Source organism: Rana temporaria, chromosome 8 (genome assembly GCF_905171775.1).
Source record: "Rana temporaria chromosome 8, aRanTem1.1, whole genome shotgun sequence".
NCBI lineage: Eukaryota > Metazoa > Chordata > Amphibia > Anura > Ranidae > Rana > Rana temporaria.
Window position 1 is genome coordinate 186,356,034 of NC_053496.1, and position 25,730 is coordinate 186,381,763.

At 46.9% G+C, this 25,730-nt stretch overlaps 2 protein-coding genes across 2 annotated transcripts in view; both read left to right on the forward strand.

Moving 5' to 3' along the window:
- Window positions 1–4,735, forward strand: part of LOC120909708 (zinc finger protein 850-like) — a gene marked incomplete at its 3' end in the record, with an annotated part of 54,001 nt that extends 49,266 nt beyond the window's left edge. Inside the window, exons 4-5 of the mRNA XM_040321438.1 lie at window positions 3,279–4,454; window positions 4,567–4,735. Of these exons, the coding sequence (XP_040177372.1) occupies window positions 3,279–4,454; window positions 4,567–4,735 (1,345 nt within the window). The remainder of the gene's footprint in view (window positions 1–3,278; window positions 4,455–4,566) is intronic.
- A 7,703-nt stretch (window positions 4,736–12,438) lies between these two features.
- Window positions 12,439–25,730, forward strand: part of LOC120910635 — a gene marked incomplete at its 3' end in the record, with an annotated part of 108,785 nt that continues 95,493 nt past the window's right edge. The window contains 2 exon segments of the mRNA XM_040322389.1: window positions 12,439–12,491; window positions 15,318–16,172. Of these exon segments, the coding sequence (XP_040178323.1) occupies window positions 12,439–12,491; window positions 15,318–16,172 (908 nt within the window).

Consider the following 25,730-nt stretch of genomic DNA (forward strand, 5'->3'; position numbering starts at 1 on the left):
ACTTTTATTAGTGGTGGGGGGTGGGCAGTTTATTTAGGGGGATTTGGAATATGTATGTCTTTATTTTATAAGATTCAAATAAGAAGAAAGAGGGAAAAAATTCACTTGTAGCAAAAATCTGGAAATGTTTCTCCATAATGATCCCATTCGCAGATATTCATCCTAAAATGTGATCAGTAAAGTCTCCGGAGTACACGGAGATCCTGGCAAAGACCAAAGATAGAGTTCATCTTTCATTTTAGGAGAGGAGGGACGCACCCGGGAGAAATGATTCTGTGTATAGAAACCTCTCACAGCACCGCCCCCTCCACAGCTCCCTCCTCCTCCCAATGTCCCTCCAATCAGAGTCAGAGAACCCTATGACATCACACTGACCTCACAGCTCCTCCTCCTAATATCTCTCTATCCGACTCTTTTTTTTCTGATGCTCTTAGGATGTGGGCCGGCCCCTGGCCTCCTCACTTTCAAAGTAGGGCTGTTGGACCTGCATTGTATGTAATATCAGAAACCTCAGCATGAAGTGGGGTTTAAATAAAGAGACCTGACCAGTGAGGTGAGGAGGATTCTGGGAATGTCATTTGATTTTATTATTTGTGTTCAGATCTAGAGTTTTCCTCCTGTGAAGTCTGGAGATCATATGACCATCACATTGCCTCCACCTCCCTCCCTGATAGAATAGAGAAATACAAAGAAGATTCTAGAAGTCACCAGAGAGATCATCGAGCTGCTGACAGGAGAGGTGAGCGGTGCCGGGAAGGACGTCATGATGGAGAATCAGCCGCCCCTCACATCACCGGGTAAGAGGAGACTTTATTGTAAAGGAGAGAGCCGTACGGAGGCTCCACCTAGATCCCCCATCATCTGATAAACACATAGAAACAATGTATTCAGTCAGTGTGTGTGTTTCCTACAGATGGATCCAGTAATGGGAACCCACCAGAGAGATGTCCCCGTCCTCTGTATTCCCGGGATTCCACACAGGAAGGTCACACCATCCCCCACCATCATCAGGTAGATGAGGAACAATCACTGATAGTATCATTAGGATCTGTACATTATCTGCATTGTTACCATTGATGTCATTTTTATTCTATATTCAGAGTGGAAACCTGAGAGATCCTAAAGTTGAGGTTAAAGAAGAGATAAAGGAGGAGGATGATGAGGATGGGGTGATGGAGGAAGAACACACCATCCCCCACCATCATCAGGTAGATGAGGAACAATTATTGGTAGTTAAAATTGTTATACAAGTGTGTTTGTTACAATGAATGTATTATTGTATCTTTCAGATCGAAAACCCCAAGGATAATATTGCTTTAAAAGAAGAGTATAAAGAGGAGGATGAGGAGTATGGAGGGATGGAGGAGTTTTCAGAAGGACACAAGGATATGATGGAGCCACCTAATACCAGGAACCCCCCAGAGAGATGTCCCCGTCCTCTGTATTCCCGGGATTTCACACAGGAAGGTCACACCATCCCCCACTGTTACAAGGTCGGTGGGGCGGAGCATCTAGAACATGGACTGGTGGAGATGATGTGTGGATTTTGTATGTAAGTTTATATCTTACAGATGATTTTCTCTCTCATTCTCTTGGTTTAGAGTGGAGATCCAATCGATATAGAATTTGAGGTGAAATCAGAAGAAGAAGAGACGTATGTGAGGGATGATCAGCAGTCTATGGAGGAGGATGGAATAACGGGGACATTTATAGAGGAGGACACTCCTACAGAGATCAGCACAGGTGGGTCATTAACACTAACTCCATTCCCCCACCCATACTGCTCACTGATTGGTCCAGAGTAGGGCGGGGACTGGGTGATATCAGCCTGTAATCCCCTGGTCACTTTCCTGAGCTGTGTTCCCCGTCCTGTATTCCTGTATTTCTCTCGGATAATCTTCCTTCTATACTTAACATAGGATACGCGTGATGAAAGCAGGGGTAAGTATACGACGGGAAAACCGCTACGGAAACGACGTAAGAACACTGCGACGGGTCCGCGTGCGTTCGTGAATTTGCGTATCTCGCTGATTTACATATTATTTATCGTAAATCAGCGGGAACGCCCCCGGCCCCATTTTTAAATTGAAAAAAAGATCCGACAGTGTAACACAGTGTAACACTGTCAGATCTTAGCCCTATCTATGCGTATCTGATTCTATGAATCAGGCGCATAGATAGGACCAGTGTAAGTCAGAGATACAATGGTGTATCTGGAGATACACCGTCGTATCTCTTTGTGAATCTGGCCCAGTAATTATATATTGCATGTTACATACTCCTGACCCCTGCACTATATACTCTATGTTGTACATTACATACTCCTGACTTCTCCTCTCTCCCCTCCCCCCACTGCTTTATATACACATAGGCCCGGATTCAGATACAATGGTGTATCTATCCACGGGCGTAAAGTATCTCAGATACGTTACGCCGTCGTAACTTAGGGCACAAGTTCAATATTCATAAAGAACTTGCGCCCTAAGTTACGGCGGCGTAACGTATGTGGTCCGACGTAAGCCCGCCCTAATTCAAATGTGGATGATGTGGGCGTGTTTTATTTAAATTTATTGAATGATGGTGGTCTTCAGGATCAGTCCAGTCTTCATCTTGGTTGTTCTCCCCCCATCCTCACTCTCTGACCTCTGGTGGGGATCAGCCCCGCTGTTATTTATGACTAAATCATGGACTAAATAATGAAGTGCAGGACTTCTTGTGTTGGGAAGATGGCAATGAGTGATAGAGGGGGTGGGGACACTCATCCTATAATCCCCTCATCACTGTCACTCCTATAAAAGACAGTTCTCGTTGTTTCCTCACTCTCTGACTAAGGTCCATGAATAAAGAAATGATCTGGTAGGAGATCAGAGGACCCATTTACTAGTTACCTTGAGGGGGGAATTGTAAGATCCTCAGAGACAAAGCTGGCTGATGTGGGCGGAGTCCTGGTTTAGGGGAACCAATCAGCTCATGTCTAGTAATAATCTTTGTATTTCTATTTTAGTAGATGGACGGGAGATGAGGAAAACCTCAGAGGATTGTCTCACATTGTCTCCAGACTGTAAAGTAGAAGATGAGGACATCACACAGTATAGTCCAGGAGAAAACCCGACTACCTCAAATGTCCATCCGGCACCACACAGTGTAGATGGACCATCGTATTCCTCTTATCCTGAGGAACCTCAGACTGTGCGGGACGGTGCCGGACCATCGTATTCCTCTTATCCTGAGGAACCTCAGACTGTGCGGGACAGTGCTGTCTCTCCAACAGATAAGAGGTTTCCCTGTACTGAGTGCGGGAAGCGTTTCCAATCTAAGTCTACTCTTAATTTGCATAAAAAAATTCATACAGGTGAGAAGCCACATTCCTGTCCTGAGTGCGGGAAATGTTTTTCAGTGAAGTCTAGTCTTTCCAGACATCAGAGATCACACACGGGGGAAAAGCCGTATTGCTGTCCTGAGTGCGGGAAATGTTTTTCAGTTAAGTCGCTTCTTGACACACATCAGAGATCACACAGGGGGGAGAAGCCGTATTCCTGTCCTGAGTGCGGGGAATGTTTTCCTCATAAGGCCCATCTTTCCAGACATCAGAGATCTCACACGGGGGAGAAGCCATATTCCTGTCCTGAGTGCGGGAAATGTTTTTCAGATAAGTCCAATCTTTCCACACATCAGAGATTGCATACAGGGGAAAGGCCATATTCCTGTCCTGAGTGCGGGAAATGTTTTACATTTAAGTCCGCTCTTTCCAGACATCAGAGATCGCACACGGAGCTGAAGCCGTATTCCTGTCCTGAGTGCGGGAAATGTTTTTCAGATAAGTCCAGTCTTTCCACACATCAGAGATCTCACACGGGAGAGAAGCCGTATTCCTGTCCTGAGTGCGGGAAATCTTTTTCATTGAATTCCATTCTTATCACACATCAGCGATTGCATACAGGGGAAAGGCCGTATTCCTGTCCTGAGTGTGGGAAATGTTTTACATTTAAGACCGCTCTTTCCAGACATCAGAGAGTGCACACGGAGCTGAATCCGTATTCCTGTCCTGAGTGCGGGAAATGTTTTACATATAAGACCGCTCTTTCCAGACATCAGAGAGTGCACACGGAGCTGAAGCCGTATTCCTGTCCTGAGTGCGGGAAATGTTTTTCAGATAAGTCCAGTCTTTCCACACATCAGCGATTGCATACAGGGGAAAGGCCGTATTCCTGTCTTGAGTGCCGGAAATGTTTTACATATAAGACCGCTCTTTCCAGACATCAGAGAGTGCACACGGAGCTGAAGCCGTATGCCTGTCCTGAGTGCGGGAAATGTTTTTCAACAAAGTACCATCTTTCCACACATCTGACATCTCACACAGGGGAAAAGCCATATTGCTGTCCTGAGTGCGGGAAATGTTTTTCACAGAGTGGCAATCTTTCCAGACATCAGAGATCTCACACGGGGGAGAAGCCGTATTCCTGTCCTGAGTGAGGGAAATGTTCCTCACTGAAGTCCTGCCTTCCTGTACATCAGGGGTCCCACACAATCCTCGAGGTGTATTAGTGAGTGTTCCAGACATCAGAGATCACACACGGAGCTTAAGCCGTATGCCTGTCCTGAGTGCGGGAAATGTTTTTCAACGAAGTACCATCTTTCCACACATCAGACATCTCACACGGGGGAAAAGCCATATTGCTGTACTGAGTGTGGGAAATGTTTTTCAGTGAAGTCCAATCTTTCCAGACATCAGAGATCTCACACGGGGGAGAAGCCGTATTCCTGTCCTGAGTGAGGGAAATGTTCCTCACTGAAGTCCTGTCTTCCTGTACATCAGGGGTCCCACACAACCCTCGAGGTGTATTAGTGAGTGCGGGAAATATGAGTGTTGCTGGACATGTGGGGAAGAAGCACACCCTGATATACACCTCAGATATACTCCATGGCTGATCTTCATCATGTAAGAAACACTTCATAAGGATATCAGAGATCACCAAAGACATGGATGAAGTGTTGTACCGTGTTGGCCATTGATAGCAGGAGAAAAATAAAAATGGAGTCATTACCTCTCATTGGCTAAGTACATTTTGTGGTATGGAGACTTAGAGGTTTATTATTGTTTTGCAAGAGGTCTGTTTTCTCAAGTCGTCTTCCAGGACGAAACGCGTTAACCCCGCCACTTAAAAGGCGGTCCTCTAGGCCTTTTTAAAATAAAAATGGAGTAATTCCCTCTCATTGGCTGAGGACATTTTGTGGGGGAAGATTTCACAAACACTTACAGGTCTGTTTCTATAAACTTTGTAGAATAAATGTGTAAAGGAAATGTGTAAGTTCTGTATAGAATTGTATTCTATGTTGTATGTATTGCACACGGCACTAATAAAGTTTTCATTCCATGTTTGCATTCTTTCCAGTCCTGATTAGAATTAGCCCCGCCTATGTTACGCCCCTTGTTACCATAAAAGTACAATTGTAATATTGATGTGATAGCTACGTAATCATGTGTATAAAAACCTTCCATTGTCTCATAATAAAACACAACAGTTATGTGGGAAGATGCGGAGTGTATCTTCTGTGTCTGTTCCCTCCTGCAGTAGTTATTTATTTGGAACCGCCAATCAATATGAGGATAGGAGTTGTCTATCAATAAAATTCCAGAACAAATGTGACGCGCATCCCCCCAGCCCTGACCGGTATTGGTCATATTTAATTTCAGTGATTTCTTATGGTCATTGGCTCCATCTAGTGGCCATACTGTGTTAGTTCTCTATTTTTACGATTACGGTTTTTCTGAAGATATTATGGCCGCTCGATGTTGCCGACGATTATAGGAAATTATTGTTTTTATTGAATCGGGGCCAGAATTCGTCACGGCTGGGAAATGATTGTAACATTCATCTCCCCCCCCCCCCCCCCATTCACACAGAAGGAATGTACACCACGCACTTTCACCCGGAGAACGGCTACGCCACATTTTTTTATGGATGGACACCATCTGACCCCTCCAGGACCACCTTTATTTCTAGCCCATAAAGTAAGGTGACCAGATTTTTTAAATGAAATCCGGGGACTAGGGATGAGCTTCGAGTTCGAGTCGAACTCATGTTCGAGTCGAACATTGCCTGTTCGGCGAACAACGAACAATTTGGGGTGTTCGCGGCAAATTTCGAAAAGCCGAGGAACACCCTGTTAAAGTCTATGGGAGAAATCTAAAGTGCTAATTTTAAAGGCTAATATGCAAGTTATTGTCATAAAAAGTGTTTGGGGACCCGGGTCCTGTCCCAGGGGACATGTATCAATGCAAATTTTTTTTTTTAAAAACAGACGTTTTTTCGGGAGCAGTGAATTTAATAATGCTAAAAGTGAAACAATAAAAGTGAAATATTCCTTTAAATTTTGTACCTAGGGGGGGTGTAAAGTCAGCATGTGAAAAAGCGCATGTTTCCCGTACATAGAACTGTCCCTGCACAAAGTGTCATTTCTGAAAGGAAAAAAAGTATTTTAAAACCGGACTTGCGGCTATAATGAATTATCGGCTCTGGCAATTCAGAGAGAATTAATTTATAAAAAAAACGTGGGGGTCCCCCCAAATTCAATTACCAGGCCCTTCAGGTCTGGAATGGATATTAAGGGGAACCCCGCCGTCAATTTAAAAAAAAAACTGACGTGGGGTTCCCCCCAAATATCCATTCCAGACCCTTCAGGTCTGGTGTGGATTTTAAGGGGAACTCCACCCCAAATTTAAAAAAAAAATGGCGTGGAGTTCCCCCAAAAATCCACACCAGACCCCTTATCCGAGCACGTTAACCTGGCCAGCCGCAGAAAAGAGGGGGGGAGCGTGCGCCCCTCTCCTGAACAGTACCAGGCCACATGCCCTCAACATGGGGAGGATGTCCCCATGTTGATGGGGACAAGGGCCTCATCCCCACAACCCTTGCCCGGTGGTTGTGGGGGTCTGCGGGCGGGGGGCTTATCAGAATCTGGAAGACCCCTTTAACAAAGGGGACCCCTAGATCCTGCCCCCCCCTATGTGAATTGGTAATGGGGTACATTGTACCCCTACCATTTCACGAAGGAAGTGTAAATAGTTGGAAAAAACACACACACACCATAGAAAAAAGTCCTTTATTAATAAAAAAAAGAAAAAAAAATCCAGCGGTGGTAATCCACTGGGTCCCGGCTTCCTGCTCCAACGTTGTCTGTATCCAGCGACGGGTGATCTGTCTCCTCTCCGGTCCAGCGATGAGAAGATAGTCCGGGACCCATAGCTCCAGAGCACAGCATCGGAGGCAGCCTCTCTCCACCGGACACAGCCCAGCGGAATGACGCAGCTGGAGCTTTGACATTTCTTATATAGGGGAGGCGGGGCCACCCATCACATGACCCCGCCCCCTCTGACGCAAGGCTTCCCCAGTGACGTAGCAGAGGGTGCGTAACTTGCATATTGCATATTAGCTTTTAAAATTAGCACTTTAGATTTCAAACGTTCGAGTCCCATAGACTTTAACAGGGTTCTAAAGTTCACATGAACATTTGGTGTGCTCGCAAGTTCTGGTGCGAACCGAACAGGGGGGTGTTCGGCTCATCCCTACCGGGGACATATTTTAATTTTTTTTACTAGTAATGGCGGCAATCAGCTACTCTCTGCCCGTCGCTGCCACCGCCTCACAGCCTGTTAAGTCTTACTCTCGGGGCCCCGGCTATTACTGGTTGGAGAGCAGAGGAAGATCACTCTTCCAGGGAAGGCAAGGAGATAGGTAGGCGACTGGCCGGGACTTGAGCCAAGACAGAATTACATGCGAACAGAGCTGAATGGGTATTTACTAAAAACTGAAGAAATATTCCCTCCGCTCCGACCAGCACATGATCATTAGAAAGGGGCACAGATAATGAAACCCCCCCTAAGCTAGTAGAAGTGGCAGAGCAGGGGGGTGTAATTCAGATTTTTTTTTTTTATTCTGCGCTGACTGTCTTTGAAATTGCCCCAGCCCCTGTTCAAATCCAATCCGGGGACAAAACTGGGGAAAGACGTGGTCCAGGGACAGTGTCCTCAATCCGGGGACTGTCCCCTGAAACCGGGGATGTCTGGTCACCCTACCATAAAGGGCGGCTTTTCGGACCAGCCCATTGTTCGCGACCAATGGGAGAAGGACTCTCTTATATCAGTGGTCAGTGTAGTGGTCCCTTACATTGGTGACCAATGGGAGAAGGACCCCCTTATTTCAGTGTAATGGTCCCTTACATTGGTGACCAATGGGAGAAGGACCCCTTATATCAGTTATCAGTGTAGTGGTCCCTTACATTGGTGACCAATGGGAGAAGGACCCCTTATATCAGTGGTCAGTGTAGTGGTCCCTTACATTGGTGACCAATGGGAGAAGGACCCACTTATATAAGTGGTCAGTGGGAGAAAGACTTTCTTACATTCTCATCAGCGGGAAGACTGCCCTCCTTACCTATTATTGATGTCAGTTGTTACTGAGAGACAGAAATTGTTCATTGCTCAAGGAACCCCTAGAACCCTTTGGAGGAACCCTGGCTGAGAAAGTCTGGACTAGGCAGTAATATATTTCTCTCCCCCTTGGTGGGAGTGGAGATGACCCATCTATAAGGATATACAGTACATACACGCACACACAGTGTCAGCTGAACAATATGTGGGGTGAGGCACCGCTCCCCCCCCCACAAAGTTTTGACAAATAGGAAAGCTAATCATAGAGTGATTTATTTTTAAATAAATTATAATACGACTAACATTTTTTAACATCTTAATGTTAAAAAAATGTTGGTCATATAATTTATTTAAAAATAAATCTGTCTATGTGTGTGCACTGTGCGGGGCACCAGACTAATGGGAGTCTATTATGCCCGGCATTTTTGGTCAAGCATGCGATTAGAGGCTCTAATTGGCTTGTTTTAAATTGTCCTCAGGGCGCAGAGCTCTCCGCCCTGAACCCTCCCACTTTGGCTTTTAGTGAATCAATTTTCTCCATCGCGTCACTTCTAGTTTTCATCTTCTCGTCCCGTCCAATCAGAAAGCTGAATATTTGAAACCCAGAAAAAAAAGTCTGGGTTAACACGGAAGCCGCAGGGGAAAGCTGCATCGGGGGAGCCGTGACCATGGTGAGTGTGGAATTGAAGGGGTTTGTTTGCACTCCCCCCAAATTTTTTAAAGCACCAGCCACCACTGCACACACAGCTCATGTCTGTGTTCACACTACAAGACGTTTCTCAGGGCTGCAGCTCCTCTGAGCTCCACAAGGTGGTGATCTTCTCACAGCTACTATAGAGACAGGAAGTCTCTATGGAAGACAGGAAGTGATGTCAGGTACAGACAGGAAGTTCTGGGTGAGAGGTGAGTCGGGAGGAAGTAGAGCGAAGACATCGCTGGAAGTGGCAGCAGAGAGGTAATTATTATTATATAGGATTTATATAGCGCTAACAGTTTACACTTTACAATATAAAAGGGAGACAATAAAATACAAGAGGATTAAGAGGGCCCTGCTCAGAGGAGCTTACAATCTAATAAGGTGGGGATCTTATTTTTTATTTACACCCAGTAACCCCCCCCGTCATGTCCGTTCTCTTCCTCCATAGTCACTGGGCTAGATTCAAAAAGAGATAAGACGGTGTATCTCCTGATACACCGTCGTATCTCTGACTTAGGCTGGTCGTATCTATACGACTGATTCATAGAATCAGGTTACGCATAGATATGCCTAAGATCCGACAGGTGTAACTGTGTTACACCGTCGGATCTTAACTGCAATTTAAAAATGGCCGCTGGGGGCGTTCTCGCTGATTTACGCCTAGAATATGTAAATCAGCGAGATACGCCAATTCACGAACGTACGCAGGCCCAATGCAGTGTTTTTACGACGTTTACGTAACGGTTTTTCCGGCGCATAGTTACTCCTGCTTCTATGAGGAGAAAGAAGGTTTGCTTTTCAGGGTCCTAGACTATGGAACGCTTTACCAACCAGCATTCGGTTGGAGGAAAACCACCTGACTTTCAGAAGACAGATCAAAACTCTGATATCATGAGACACGAACAACTAGCGCCCAGAAGCGATTCAGTTCGCATGCGCCGCGCTTTATAAGTTTTTCATTCATTCATTATGAGTGCAGCCAATGTTAAGTATGGCCGTCGTCCCCGCGTAAATTTTTTTTTTTTTACGTTGTTTGCGTACGTCGATTCACAAAACCGATGGACGCAAGTTACGCTCACGCCGAAACTAATGACGTCCTAGCGACGTCATTGGGAGCAATGCATGCCGGAAAAATTCGCGGACGGCGCATGCGCATTTAAATCGGCGCGGGGACGCGCCTGATTTAAATAGTACACTCCCCCTAGCCGCAGAATTTGAATTCGGCCGGGGGATTTACGATCCGCCGCCGCAAGTTTGGAGGTAAGTGTTTTGTGAATTACCCACTTGCTTCTCAAACTTGCGGCGGCGGGTCTTAAATCACATAGGTTACGCGGATCTAAAGATCCGCTGATCTATGTGAATCTAGCCCACTGTGACATCTTTTAGCTCCAGTAGATGATGATACACACATATATAGGCCCGGATTCACGTAGAGCGGCGCATCTTTATACCGGCGTATACGTAAATTGGCCGGCGTAAGCCCGCCTAATTCAAAGTAGGAAGGAAGTGGTCGTGATCCATTTAAATGAACCGTGACCCCATGCAAATGAATGGCTGAACGAACGGCGCATGCGCCGTCCCGTGGGCGCTTCCCAGTGCGCATGCTCAGAATCACGTCGGACCTAACCACTAAGATACGTCGAATCACTGAACGTAACCTACGCCCAGCCCTATTCACGTAGTCCTACGTAAACGACGTAAAATACGACGGCTGTTCCGTCGTCCATACCTTTGCATGGGATGCGCCTCCTATAGGTGGAATAATTTCACGCCGGACGTACGCCTTACGTCAACAGCCGACGGGCGCAAGTACATTCGTGAAGAGGCGTATCTCGGTCATTTGCATATTCAACGCGTAAATCAATGGAAGCGCCCCTTGCAGCCAGCGTAAATATGCGCCCAGGCTCCGACGGCGTAGGGAACTTACGTCGGTCAGATGAAGCCACATTTCAGGCGTATCTTGCATTGGGAATCAGGCGCATAGATACGACGGCGCATCTGTGCACTTACGCGGCGTATATAAAGATACGTCAACGTAAGTGCTTTAAGAATCCTAGATTAACTCCTTCAGGGGCAGAACGTTCCTCACGTATAGGGCTGAATCAGTGTGCACAGTCAAGTATCCATTGCTTCATGTCAAAAGAGAAGGTTAGACTGAAAAGTTTAGAAGTAGCAGGAGTATTAGTATTAACAGGGATGTTGAAGCCACCGAGAATGATTGTGGGGATTTCAGGAGAGACAAAGTAGGGTAGCCAGGCACAGAAGTCATCAAGAAAGGTTGATACCGGTCCAGGCCGATAGCACAGCATTTCTTAAAGAGACTGGAGAAAATAGATAAATACAATGGCCCGGATTCACAAAGCACTTACGCCGACGTATCTCGAGATACGCCGCGTAAGTGTAAATATGCGCCGGACTCTGAAACCAAGATACGCCTGAAAATAAGCTTCATCCGACCAACGTAACTTTCCTACGCCGGCGTATCTTGGGCGCATATTTACACTAGATGTAAGTGGCGCTCCCATTGATTTCCTATTCAAATATGGAAATGAGGGAGATACGTCGATTCACGAACGTACTTGCGCCCGGCGCATAATATACACGGTTTGCGTAAGTCGTACGTCCGTAACACAACCCATGCAAAGGTATGGACCAGGGAACACAAGCCGTTGTATCTTATGTCGTTTACGTTGTACGTGAATATGACTAGGCGTAGGTTACGTTAACGTCGTAGGCAGTGATCCGTCGTATCTTAGGGAGTAGTTCCGACGTGATTCTGAGCATGCGCACTGGGATGCTTCCACGGGACGGCACATGCGCCGTTCGTTATTCGTATCTTTATGGCGCTCGGCCCATCATTTGCATGGCTCACGCCCACTTCCACTTACGAGGACTTGCGCCTAAGAAACCCAGCACATATTTGGTGGCAAGTGCTTTGTGAATTCGGGGCTTGCCTCTCTGCGCTGCGTCGGCGTAGCGTAAAGAAGATATGCTACGGCGGCATAAATATGCGCCGATGTCTGTGAATCCGGGCCAATGTGCCTCAAATGAGGAGAGTGACAGAGAGGGAGGTGGGTCTGGAGGAGTGAGTCCATAGAAGGCCATCATGGGAGAGGGAAGCAGGAGAAGCAGTGTCGGATTCATGAAGTCAGGTTTCAGTAACAGCAAGTAGTTGGTGATAAAGAGGTGATGGACAGAAGTGAGAAGGGGAGGCTGGTTTGAGGAAGAAGAGGGATAGAGACTAAATTGTGTGGATTGCAGCTGCTGCCAGAGGGCATGGGGTGATGGGAGATTTGGGCACAGTTTAATGATGGAGGTCCAGGGTTTGGGGTTTAATCTCCAGAGGTTAGGAGAAGCAGAAGGGTGAGGGAGGTAATATGGGAGTGTGATTTATATGAAGGGACGGGCCTCAGCATCCTGGAGGTTTTATTAGCATGTGGGTTTAGAATTATCAGGAGTTGGTGAGTGCAGTAATAGGGAGAGAAAGAAGTGAGGGTGATATATACAGGCTGTGGGGTGGAGAAGAGGGGTGAGGGAAAGAGAGATTAAGGAGAGAAGACACAACTGTCAGAAGGATTAGTAGAAAGCACATGTTACAGAGAGGAAGGAGAGCTGAATGGGGAATATGATGTGTCCTGGCAAAGCCGAAAGACAACGTTCATCTTTCAGTTTAGGAGAGGAGGGACGCACCCGGAAGAAATTATTCTGTGTACAGAAACCTCACACAGCTCCCCCCACAGCTCCTCCTCCCAATGTCCCTCCAATCAGTGTCAGAGAACCCTATGACATCACACTGACCTCACAGCGCCTCCTCTTAATATCCCTCTACCCAACTCTTTTTTTTTTATGCTCTTGGGATGTGGGCCGGCCCCTGGTCTCCTCACTTTCAAAGTAGGGCTGTTGGACCTGCATTGTATGTAATATCAGAAACCTCAGCATGAAGTGGGGTTTAAATAAAGAGAACCTGACCAATGAGGTGAGGAGGATTCTGGGAATGTCATTTGATTTTACTATTTGTGTTCAAATCTAGAGTTTTCCTCCTGTGAAGTCTGGAGATCATATGACCATCACATTGCCTCCACCTCCCTCCCTCATAGAATAGAGAAATACAAAGAAGATTCTAGAAGTCACCAGAGAGATCATCGAGCTGCTGACAGGAGAGGTGAGCGGTGCCGGGAAGGACGTCATGATGGAGAATCAGCCGCCCCTCACATCACCGGGTAAGAGGAGACTTTATTGTAAAGGAGAGAGCAGTACGGAGGCTCCACCTAGATCCCCCATCATCTGATAAACACATAGAAACAATGTATTCAGTCAGTGTGTGTGTTTCCTACAGATGGATCCAGTAATGGGAACCCACCAGAGAGATGTCCCCGTCCTCTGTATTCCCGGGATTTCACACAGGAAGGTCACACCATCCCCCACCATCATCAGGTAGGTGAGGAACAATCACTGATAGTATCATTAGGATCTGTACATTATCTGCATTGTTACCATTGATGTCATTTTTATTCTATATTCAGATTGGAAACCTGAGAGATTCTAAAGTTGAGGTTAAAGAAGAGATAAAAGAGGAGGATGATGAGGATGGGGTGATGGAGGAAGAACAAAAATATCTGTACCAGGACACCATGGTGGAGTCATCCAGCTACAGGAACCCACCAGAGAGATGTCCCCGTCCTCTGTATTCCCGGGATTCCACACAGGAAGATCACACCATCCCCCACCATCATCAGGTAGATGAGGAACAATTATTGGTGGTTATGATTTATACACAAACATGTTTATTATAATGAATGATTTATTATATATTCAGAGTGGAAACCTCGGGGATGATAACATTGATATTAAAGAAGAGTATAAAGAGGAGGATGAGGAGTATGGAGTGATGGAGGAGTTTTCAGAAGGACACAAGGATATGATGGAGCCACCTAATACCAGGAACCCCCCAGAGAGATGTCCCCGTCCTCTGTATTCCCAGGATTCCACACAGGAAGGTCACACCATCCCCCACTGTTACAAGGTTGGTGGGACGAAGCATCTAAAACATGCTGGTGGGGATGATGTGTGGATTTTGTATGTAAGATTATATTTTACAGATGATATTTTCCTGATTTAGAGTGGAGATCCAATCGATATAGAATTTGAGGTGAAATCAGAAGAAGAAGAGACGTATGTGAGGGATGATCAGCAGTCTATGGAGGAGGATGGAATAACGGGGACATTTATAGAGGAGGACACTCCTACAGAGATCAGCACAGGTGGGTCATTAACACTAAATCTATTTCTCCACCCATACTGCTCACTGATTGGTCCAGAGTAGGGCGGGGACTGGGTGATATCAGCCTGTAATCCCCTGGTCACTTTCCTGAGCTGTGTTCCCCGTCCTGTATTCCTGTATTTCTCTCAGATAATCTTCCTTCTCTGTGCTGCAGACACAATTTATGTCTCTAGACTGGATTTATGGAGGAGGGAATTGTAAGATCCTCAGAGACAAAGCTGCCTGATGTGGGCGGAGTCCTGGTTTAGGGGAACCAATCAGTTCATGTCTAGTAATAATATTTGTATTTCTATTCTAGTAGATGGACGGGAGATGAGGAAAACCTCAGAGGATTGTCTCTCTTTGTCTCCAGACTGTAAAGTAGAAGATGAGGACATCACACAGTATAGTCCAGGAGAAAACCCGACTACCTCAAATGTCCATCCGGCACCACACAGTGTAGATGGACCATCGTATTCCTCTTATCCTGAGGAACCTCAGACTGTGCAGGACGGTGCCGGACCATCGTATTCCTCTTATCCTGAGGAACCTCAGACTGTGCGGGACGGTGCCGGACCATCGTATTCCTCTTATCCTGAGGAACCTCAGACTGTGTGGGACGGTGCCGGACCATCGTATTCCTCTTATCCTGAGGAACCTCAGACTGTGCGGGACGGTGCCGGACCATCGTATTCCTCTTATCCTGAGGAACCTCAGACTGTGCGGGACGGTGCCGGACCATCGTATTCCTCTTATCCTGAGGAACCTCAGACTGTGCGGGACGGTGCCAGACCATCGTATTCCTCTTATCCTGAGGAACCTCAGACTGTGCGGGACGGTGCCGGACCATCGTATTCCTCTTATCCTGAGGAACCTCAGACTGTGCGGGACGGTGCCGGACCATCGTATTCCTCTTATCCTGAGGAACCTCAGACTGTGCGGGACGGTGCCGGACCATCGTATTCCTCTTATCCTGAGGAACCTCAGACTGTGCGGGACGGTGCCATCCTTGCAACACATAAGAGGTTTCCCTGTACTGAGTGCAGGAAGTATTTCTATTATAAATCCAAACTTAATGTACATAAAAGATCTCACACGGGGGAGAAGCCGTATTCCTGTCCTGAGTGCGGGAAATCTTTTTCACAGAAGTCCGGTCTTTCCCATCATCAGAAGTTGCACACGGGGGAAAAGCCGTATTCCTGTCTTGAGTGCGGGAAATGTTTTTCACATAGTACCGCTCTTTCCAGTCATCAGAGAGTGCACACAGGGCTGAAGCCGTATGCCTGTCCTGAGTGTGGGAAATGTTTTTCAAGAAAGTCCCATCTTACCAAACATCAGAGATCTCACACGGGGGAGAAGCCGTATTGCTGTACTGAGTGTGGGAAATGTTTTACAGAGAAGTCCTATCTTTTCAGACATCAGAGATCTCACACGGGGGAAAAGAAGCAGTATTACTGTACTGAGTGCGGGAAATGTTTTTCAGATAAGACCGTTCTTTCCAATCATCAGAGATTGCACACAGGGGAGAATCTGTATCCCTGTCCTGAGTGCGGGAAATGTTTTTCAAAGAAGTCCCGTCTTTCCAGACATCAGAGATCTCACACGGGGGAAAAGCCGTATTGCTGTACTGAGTGTGGGAATCGTTTTTCAGATAAGACCGGACTTTCCTATCATCAGAGATTGCACACGGGGGAAAAGCCGTATCCATGTTCTGAATGCGGGAAATGTTTTATAAAGAAGTCCGCTCTTGTCACGCATCAGAGATCTCACACGGGGGAAAAGCCGTATTTCTGTCCTGAGTGCAGGAAATGTTTTTCAAAGAAGTCCACTCTTGTCAAACATCAGAGGTCTCACACGGGGGAGAAGCCGTATTCCTGTCCTGAGTGAGGGAAATGTTCCTCACTGAAGTCCTGTCTTCCTGTACATCAGGGGTCCCACACAACCCTCGAGGTGTATTAGTGAGTGCGGGAAATGTCTTGTATATGAATGTTGCTGGACATGTGGGGAAGAAGCACACCCTGATATACACCTCAGATATACTCCATGGCTGATCTTCATCATGGAAGAAACAGTTCATAAGGAGATCAGAGATCACCAAAGACATGGATGAAGTGTTGTACCGGGTTGGCCATTGGTAGCCGGATAAAAATAAAAATAGAGTCATTACCTCTTACATTTTGTGATGTAAACTCTTGCAAGAGGTCTGTTTTCTCAAGTTTTCTTCTGGAATGAAACTCGGCCCCGCCCCCTCGGCGCGCCGCATCATTGGATGTGATTGACAGCAGCGCCAGCCAATGGCTGCGCTCCTTTCAATCCATCCGCTCTAGCCAATTAATGGCCAGGCTGAGCGGTGAAGAGGATGTCGGGGCCGAGCGCAGGACTTTCTAGGGGTCAGGTAAGTATAGCGGGGGCGTTATTGTCTGAAGTTTTTTCACCTTAACGCATAGAATGCCTTAAGGTGCAAAAACTTTTACCTTTACAACCCCTTTAAGTGCTTGGGAGTTACTTGGTTAACTTTATTACTATCAGATAGGGGGCTATTGATCCCTTATGTGATAGCATTTTGTTGTGACAGGTAAAATAGATTGGAAAATTATAGAATAGAACAGAAACAAATAGAATAGAAAAATATAAAAAAAACAATTGAAGAAAATAGAAAGAATATAACCGTCTTTCGAAATTCTCTGTGGAAGTCTGGGGAAGCCATCCAGTGGCTGTATAGAGGTTACAACCCCGTGACGGTGTCTGAGAGCTCACTTCTCCTTCACCAGAATGTTCCAGAAGGGTACTACTGGACAAATGATTCCATCATTATAGGTAGGTTGGGGAAGGATTCCCTGAGCATCGTAATTTGGTGTTTGGCAATTTCCACCATTGGCCACGTCTGTAAAATATCGAGACGGACCCCCTTATATCAGAGGTCAGTGTAATCGCCCCTTACATTGGTGACCAATGGGAGAAGATCCCCCTTATATCAGAGGTCAGTGTAGTGGTCCCTTACATTGGTGACCAATGGGAGAAGATCCTCCTTATATCAGAGGTCAGTGCAGTTGTCCCATACATTGGTGACCAATGGAAGAAGATCCCCCTTATATCAGAGGTCAATGTAGGGGCCCCTTACATTGGTGACCAATGGGATAAGATCTCCTTTATATCAGTGGTCAGTGTAGTGCTCCCTTACATTGGTGACCAATGGGATAAGATCTCCTTTATAGCAGAGGTCAGTGTAGTGGCCCCTTACATTGGTGACCAATGGGAGAAGATCCCCCTTATATCAGAGGTCAGTGTAGTGCCCCCCTTACATTGGTGACCAATGGGAGAAGATCCCCTTTATTTCAGAGGTCGGTGTAGTGGCCCCTTACAGGAATTGTACCAGCTGATTGGAGAAAAGCCCATGTGGTACCAATATTCCAAAAGGGAGAGAGATATTCCTGGAAACTACAGGCCGGTCAGCCTAACATCAACAGTATCTAAACTTTTGGAGGAGATGATAAGGGACTATATCCGAGAATTTGCTGATGGAAACGGTATCATTAGTAGTAATCAGCATGGGTTTACGAAGGGTTGTTTTTGCCAGACCAATCTAATAAAATGCTACGAGGAAATGAAGGGGGGGGGGGGCTGTGGATGTGGTGTATCTGGATTTTGCAAGAGCATTCGATACAGTTCCCCGCAAACGCTTGTGAAGGAATGTAATAAACATAACGATAATCATAAAAATGCCTATTTTCTTATGTGTATACATGTTTCCATGCAATTCCTTACTTATTACTATCTAGGGTTGTCCCGATACCATTTTTTTAGGACTGAGTACGAGTACCGATACTTTTTTTCATGTACCCGCCAATACTTAATACCGATACTTTTTTTTAAATGTGTCCCCAAATGCAGCCATGTCCCCCCACATATGCAGCCATGTCCCCCACATAATGCAGCCATGTCCCCCCACATAATGCAGCCATGTCCCCCACATATTGCAGCCATGTCCCCCACATATTGCAGCCATGTCCCCCACATATTACAGCCATGTCCCCCACATATTACAGCCATGTCCCCCACATATTCCAGCCATGTCCCCCACATAATGCAGCCATGTCCCCCACATATTCCAGCCATGTCCCCCACATAATGCAGCCATGTCCCCCACATATTCCAGCCATGTCCCCCACATATTGCAGCCATGTCCCCCACATATTACAGCCATGTCCCCCACATATTCCAGCCATGTCCCCCACATAATGCAGCCATGTCCCCCACATATTCCAGCCATGTCCCCCACATATTGCAGCCATGTCTCCCACATATTGCAGCCATGTCCCCCACATATTACAGCCATGTCCCCCACATATTACAGCCATGTCCCCCACATATTCCAGCCATGTCCCCCACATAATGCAGCCATGTCCCCCACATAATGCAGCCATGTCCCCCACATATTCCAGCCATGTCCCCCACATATTCCAGCCATGTCCCCCACATAATGCAGCCATGTCCCCCACATAATGCAGCCATGTCCCCCCACATATTGCAGCCATGTTCCACATACCTTCATGATGCCGCACGTTCCGCGTTAATCAGCGTGCGGGGAACATTACAGCTTTCGTTTGACTAGCTGTATCCCTGCCGCGCATAGACACTCCCCCTTGCTCGGGATTGGACAGATCATCCGTCCAATCCTGCGCAAGGGGGAGTGTCTATACGCGGCAGGGATACAGCTATTCAAACGAAAGCTGTAATGTTCCCCGCACGCTGATTAACGGCGGCGGCAAGTATTCTATTTCAGTATCGGGGGTATTTGCGGGAGTACGAGTACTCCCGCAAATACTCGGTATCGGTCCCGATACCGATACTGGTATCGGTATCGGGACAACCCTATTATATAGTATACAGCTTTGCTTTGGAACTAGCAATGGCGTCTACACCCTGCTGCCCATGCACTGAAGGAATGAGGAAGTGAAGAGATAGCAAGCTTCGGACATCCAAGTTCCTGCATTCTTCTTGTATTTCAGCCAATTAAGATGTGCTTATAGACTGATCACATTTACACAGTAGTGACGTATACTCTATTGTTCTTCGTGTATAAAAGTTAGACACCGCCCACAATAAACAGAGATAAGGAAGTGATTGAACTGAACAGGCGTCCAGTGTGATTACTCCCGACGTGCACGCATCTCCACGCTTCATTATTAGGAGCAGCAGCAGATATTCAGCCTGAGCCCCATTGCAGCTCTGATCCATTACACGCTTATAGCTAGATTCAGGTAGAGTTAGGTCGGAATCTGCGCCGACCTAGGTTTAAGTGTATTCTCAAACAGAGATACACTTAAACCTATCTAAGATGCGACGGGTGCAATAATTAGGCTGGCCGCTAGGTGGCGCTTCCATTGCGGTCGGCGTAGAATATGTAAATCACTAGTTACGCCTATTCACGAACGTACGCTCGGCCGACGCAGTACAGATACACCGTTTCCGTAACGCATTATCAGGCCTAAAGTTATTCCATCAAATATTTGGAATAGTAATGTTAAAGTATGGCCGCCGTTCCCGCTTCGAAATTCGAAAATTTTACGTCGTTTGCGTAAGTCGTCTGTGAATAGGGATTTACATCATTTACGTCCACTTCAAAATCAATAGGCCCGTGCGGCGGACTACACACTGGGAAATGTAGGCAGACGGCGCATGCGTCGTTATAAAAAAAGTCAATCACGTCGGGTCAAGCCTAATTAGCATAAAACACGCCCCCTCAGCCGAATTTGAATTAGGCGCGCTTGCGCCCGCCGCATTTACGATACGCCGCCGTAAGTTAGGAGGCAAGTACTTTGAGAATACAGTACTTGCCTCTCTGACTTAAGGCGGCGTAGCGTAAACACGCCTTAAAGTTGCGGCACTCTGTGTGAATCTAGCTACATATCTACAAAACCTGAGGTCTGTAGGCATGGACCATAGACGATACAGAGGGAATGGCACTCCAGGTGAGTGAATCAGTGTACTCCGGATGTGCTGGGTGCTAGCCATGGCTCACCACCGACAACAATGGAAAAGAAAGGAAAAAGCAGAACGATCCAACGTGATTTTATTGTTCCAACATAAGTCACACGACACAGCCACCATAGGGTGACCACGTGTTCCGGATTGCCCGGGACAGTCCCGCATTTTGCAGGTCTGTCCCGGGTACCTTTATTCCAGGACAATACAGTGTCCCAGAATTAAACTGACACAGCCCCCCCCTGGGCTGATCTGCTGCCCCCAAAATAGCACCAGCCTACACTGCACACACAGGGGTAGAATCTGCGTTTCGTTACGCCGATTCACAAAGGCAGTTATGCTGTAAAAATAGGCTTCCTCCACCGACGTAACTTGATTGCGGCGGCGTAGAATTGTGTGCAATATCACTTTGGCCGCTAGGGGCGCTTCCGTTGTTGTCGGCGTAGAATATGCTAATTTCTTAGATACGCCGATTCACAAACGTACGTGCGCCCGGCGTTCGTTTTTTACGTCGTTTGCGTTAAGGCTTTTTCGGCGTAAGGCTTCTCCTGCTATTAGGAGGCGCAGCCAATGTTAAGTATGGACGTCGTTCCCGCGTCGCGATTTGAAAATTTTACGTCGTTTGCGTAAGTCGTCCGTGAATGGCGCTGGACGCCATTTACGTTCACGTCGAAACCAAAGACGTCCCTGCGGCGTCATTTACCGCAATGCACGTCGGGAAATTTTAGGGACGGCGCATGCGCAGTACGTTCGACGCGGGAACGCGCCTAATTTAAATGATCCACGCCCCCTACCGGATCATTTGAATTAAGCGCACTTACGCCGGCCCCTTTTACGCTACGCCGCCGCAAATTACGGAGCAAGTGCTTCGTGAATACAGCGCTTGCTCCTGTAATTTACGGCGGCGTAGCGTAAAGACGATACGCTGCGCCGCCGTATCAGTGCGCGCCTTTACCTGAATCTACCCCACAGCTCATGTCTGTGAGCACACTACAAGACGTTTCTCAGGGCTGCAGTTCCTCTGAGCTCCACAAAGTGATGATCTTCTCACATCTACCATAGAGACAGGAAGTGATATTAGGTACAGACAGGAAGTTCCGGGTGAGAGGTGAGTCGGGAGGAAGCAGAGAGGAGAAATCACTGGAAGTGGCAGCAGAGGAGGTAATTATTAGGATTTATATAGCGTTAAAAATTTACGCAGTGGTTTACAATATAAAAGGGAGATAAAACAATGAAATACAAGAGGATTAAGAGGGCCCTGCTCAGAAGAGCTTACAATCTAAAAAGGGTGGGGATCTTATTTTCTATTTACACCCAGTAACCCCCGTCATGTCCGTCCTCTTCCTCCATAGTCACTGTGACGTCTTTTATCTCCAGCAGATGATGATACACACATATATAGGGCCGGATTCAGATAGAATAGCCTATCTATGGGTGGGCGTAACGTATCGCAGATACGGTACGCCGCCGTAACTTAGGGCGCAAGTTCCGTATGCAGAAAGAACTTGCGCCCTTAGTTACGGCGGCGTAATGTATGTGTGTCGGCATAAGCCAGCCTAATTCAAATAGGGATGATGTGGGCGTGTTTTATGTCAATTCACTATGACCCCACGTATTTGGCGTATTTTACGAACGGCGCATGCGCCATTCGTGAAAAAATCCTAGTGCGCATGCTCGAAATTACGCCGCAAGTCGTCATTGCTTTAGACGTGAACGTAACTTACGTACAGCCCTATTCACGAATGACTTACGCAAACGCCGTAACATTTTCAAAACTCGACGCGGGAACGACGTCCATACTTAACATTAGCTACGCCTCATATAGCAGGGGTAACTTTATGCCGAAAAAAGCCTAACGTAAACTTCGTAAAAAAATGCGCCGGCCGGACGTACGTTTCTGAATCGGGGTATCTACCTAATTAGCATATTCATCGCGGAACTATACGGAAGTGCCACCTAGCAGCCAGCGTAAATATGCAGCCGATACGACGGTGTAAGACACTTACGCCGGTCAGATCTTAGGGAAATCTATGCGTAACTGATTCTCTGAATCAGTCGCATAGATACGACGGCCCGCACTCAGAGATACGACGGCGTTTCCGGAGATATGCTGTCGTATCTCCGTTCTGAACCTGGCCCATTGTGTGGAAACCTAGATTAACCCCTTCAGGGGCAGAACATTCCTCACGTATAGGGCTGAATCAGTGTGCACAGTCAAGTATCCATTGCTTCAGGTCAAAAGAGAAGGTTAGACTGAAAAGTTTAGAAGTAGCAGGAGTATTAGTATTAACAGAGATGTTGAAGTCATCGAAAATGATTGTGGGGATTTCAGGAGAGACAAAGTAGGGTAGCCAGGCACAGAAGTCATCAAGAAAGGTTGATACCGGTCCAGGCCGATAGCACAGCACTTCTTAAAGAAACTGGAGAAAATAGATAAATACAATGGCCCGGATCCTCAAAGACTTACGACGGCGTATCTCCAGATACGCCATCGTAAGTCTTGGGTACAGTCTCCTACGCCGTCGTATCTTGGGTACATATTTACGCTGGCCGCTAGGTGACGCTTCCGTTGATTTCCGCGTCGAATATGTAAATGAGCAAGATACACCAATTCACGAACGTATGTACGCCCGGCGCAATTAGTTACGCAGTTTACGTAAGGCATACGCCGGCGTAAAGATAAAGCTGGTCTCTAGGTGGCGCAGCCCATGCAAGGTATGGACGTCGGAACAAACGTATCTTTTTACGTCGTTTACGTAAGTCGTACTTGAATGGGGCTGTGCGTATGTTACGTTCACGTCACAGGCATTGAGCCGGCGTATCTTTGGGCGTAAATACGACGTGATACTGAGCATGTGCCGTTCGTTCGCCCATGCATCTACATGGGGTCACGCTTAATTTAAATACAACACGTCCACGACCTGCCTACTTTGAAATACGCGTGCTTACGCCGGCCCATTTACGCTACGCCGCCGTAACTTAGGACGCAAGTGCTTTGTGAATACAGCACTTGCCTCTCTAAGTTGCGGCGGCGTAGCGTAAATAAGATACGCTACGCCCGCACATAGTTACGCCGCCCTACGTGAATCTAGGCCAATGTGTCTCAAATGAGGAGAGTGACAGAGAGGGAGGTGGGTCTGAGGGAGTGAGTCCGTAGAAGGCCATCATGGGAGAGGGAAGCAGGAGAAGCAGTGTCAGATTCATGAAGTCAGGTTTCAGTAACAGCAAGTAGTTGGTGATAAAGAGGTGATGGACAGAAGTGAGTTTGTTACAGACACAGCAGGCGTTCCAAAGGGTGCAAGAGAAGGGGAGGCTGGTTTGAGGAAGAAGAGGGATAGAAACTAAATTGTGTGGATTGCAGCTGCTGCCAGAGGGCATGGGGTGATGGGAGATTTGGGCACAGTTAAATGATGGAGGTCCAGGGTTTGGGGTTTAATCTCCAGAGGTTAGGAGAAGCAGAAGGGTGAGGGGGGTTGTAACGGCTACCCACTGGTGTGAGGGTCTCAGCCGTTGGAGACGTCCTTTTCCCTGGCAAGCTGCGATATGCGAGTACCGCCGGTATATCCCATCGAACGCCCTTCCAAGAAACGAGACGGGCTACGTTTGCAGAGTCAAGCAGACTGACTTTATTTGCCACATTTTTCCTGCTTATATCTGGTTACAACTGTACAGAAACAAATGACACTTTCTACAATACACACTCTTTGAAACAATGACACTCCTTTGAGCCAATCAGCCGCTAGCCGTTTTGGCTCCTTAACTTGATTAGACAATAGAATTCAATTAACCTTTAAAACAATTATCACTCACACATAATCCCATCAGCAGACACCTCACAGGGGGTCTGTTTACCTCCACAAAAGAGAGGTAATGAAAGAGCAATGAAAGAGACTTGTCCAATTAACCCTTTGAGCTCAGAATACAATGTGGTACATCCAATTGTGACAAGCCATGCAGTTCCTTGTAGTCCGCATGAAGATTATAACTGTCCCGGCAGCATAGTCCATGATCCGTTACAGGGGTAATATGGGAGTGTGATTTATATGAAGGGACGGGCCTCAGTGTCCTGGAGGTTTTATTAGCATGTGGGTTTAGAATTATCAGGAGTTGGTGAGTGCAGTAATAGGGAGAGGACAGAAGTGAGGGTGATATATACAGGCTGTGGGGTGGAGAAGAGGGGTGAGGGAAAGAGAGATTAAGGAGAGAAGACACACCTGTCAGAAGGATTGGTAGAAAGCACACATTACAGAGAGGAAGGAGAGCTGAATGGGGAATATGATGTGTCCTGGCAAAGCCGAAAGGCAACGTTCATCTTTCAGTTTAGGAGAGGAGGGACGCACCCGGGAGAAATTATTCTGTGTACAGAAACCTCACACAGCCCCCCCTACAGCTCCTCCTCCCAATGTCCCTCCAATCAGAGTCATAGAACCCTATGACATCACACTGACATCACAGCGCCTCCTCTTAATATTCCTCTACCCGACTCTTTTTTTTTTGATGCTCTTAGGATGTGGGCCGGCCCCTGGCCTCCTCACTTTCATAGTAGGGCTGTTGGACCTGCATTGTATGTAATATCAGAAACCTCAGCATGAAGTGGGGTTTAAATAAAGAGACCTGACCAGTGAGGTGAGGAGGATTCTGGGAATGTCATTTGATTTTACTATTTGTGTTCAATTCTAGAGTTTTCCTCCTGTGAAGTCTGGAGATCATATGACCATCACATTGCCTCCACCTCCCTCCCTGATAGAATAGAGAAATACAAAGAAGATTCTAGAAGTCACCAGAGAGATCATCGAGCTGCTGACAGGAGAGGTGAGCGGTGCCGGGAAGGACGTCATGATGGAGAATCAGCCGCCCCTCACATCACCGGGTAAGAGGAGACTTTATTGTAAAGGAGAGAGCAGTACGGAGGCTCCACCTAGATCCCCCATCATCTGATAAACACATAGAAACAATGTATTCAGTCAGTGTGTGTGTTTCCTACAGATGGATCCAGTAATGGGAACCCACCAGAGAGATGTCCCCGTCCTCTGTATTCCCGGGATTATTCCACACAGGAAGGTCTCACCATCCCCCACCATCATCAGGTAGATGAGGAACAATCACTGAGAGTATCATTAGGATCTGTACATTATCTGCATTGTTACCATTGATGTCATTTTTATTCTATATTCAGAGTGGAGACCTGAGAGATCCTAAAGTTGAGGTTAAAGAAGAGATAAAAGAGGAGGATGAGGAGGATGGAGTGATGGAGGAAGAACACAAAGATCTGTACCAGGACACCATGGTGGAGTCATCCAGCTACAGAAACCCACCAGAGAGATGTCCCCATCCTCTGTATTCCCGGGATTCCACAC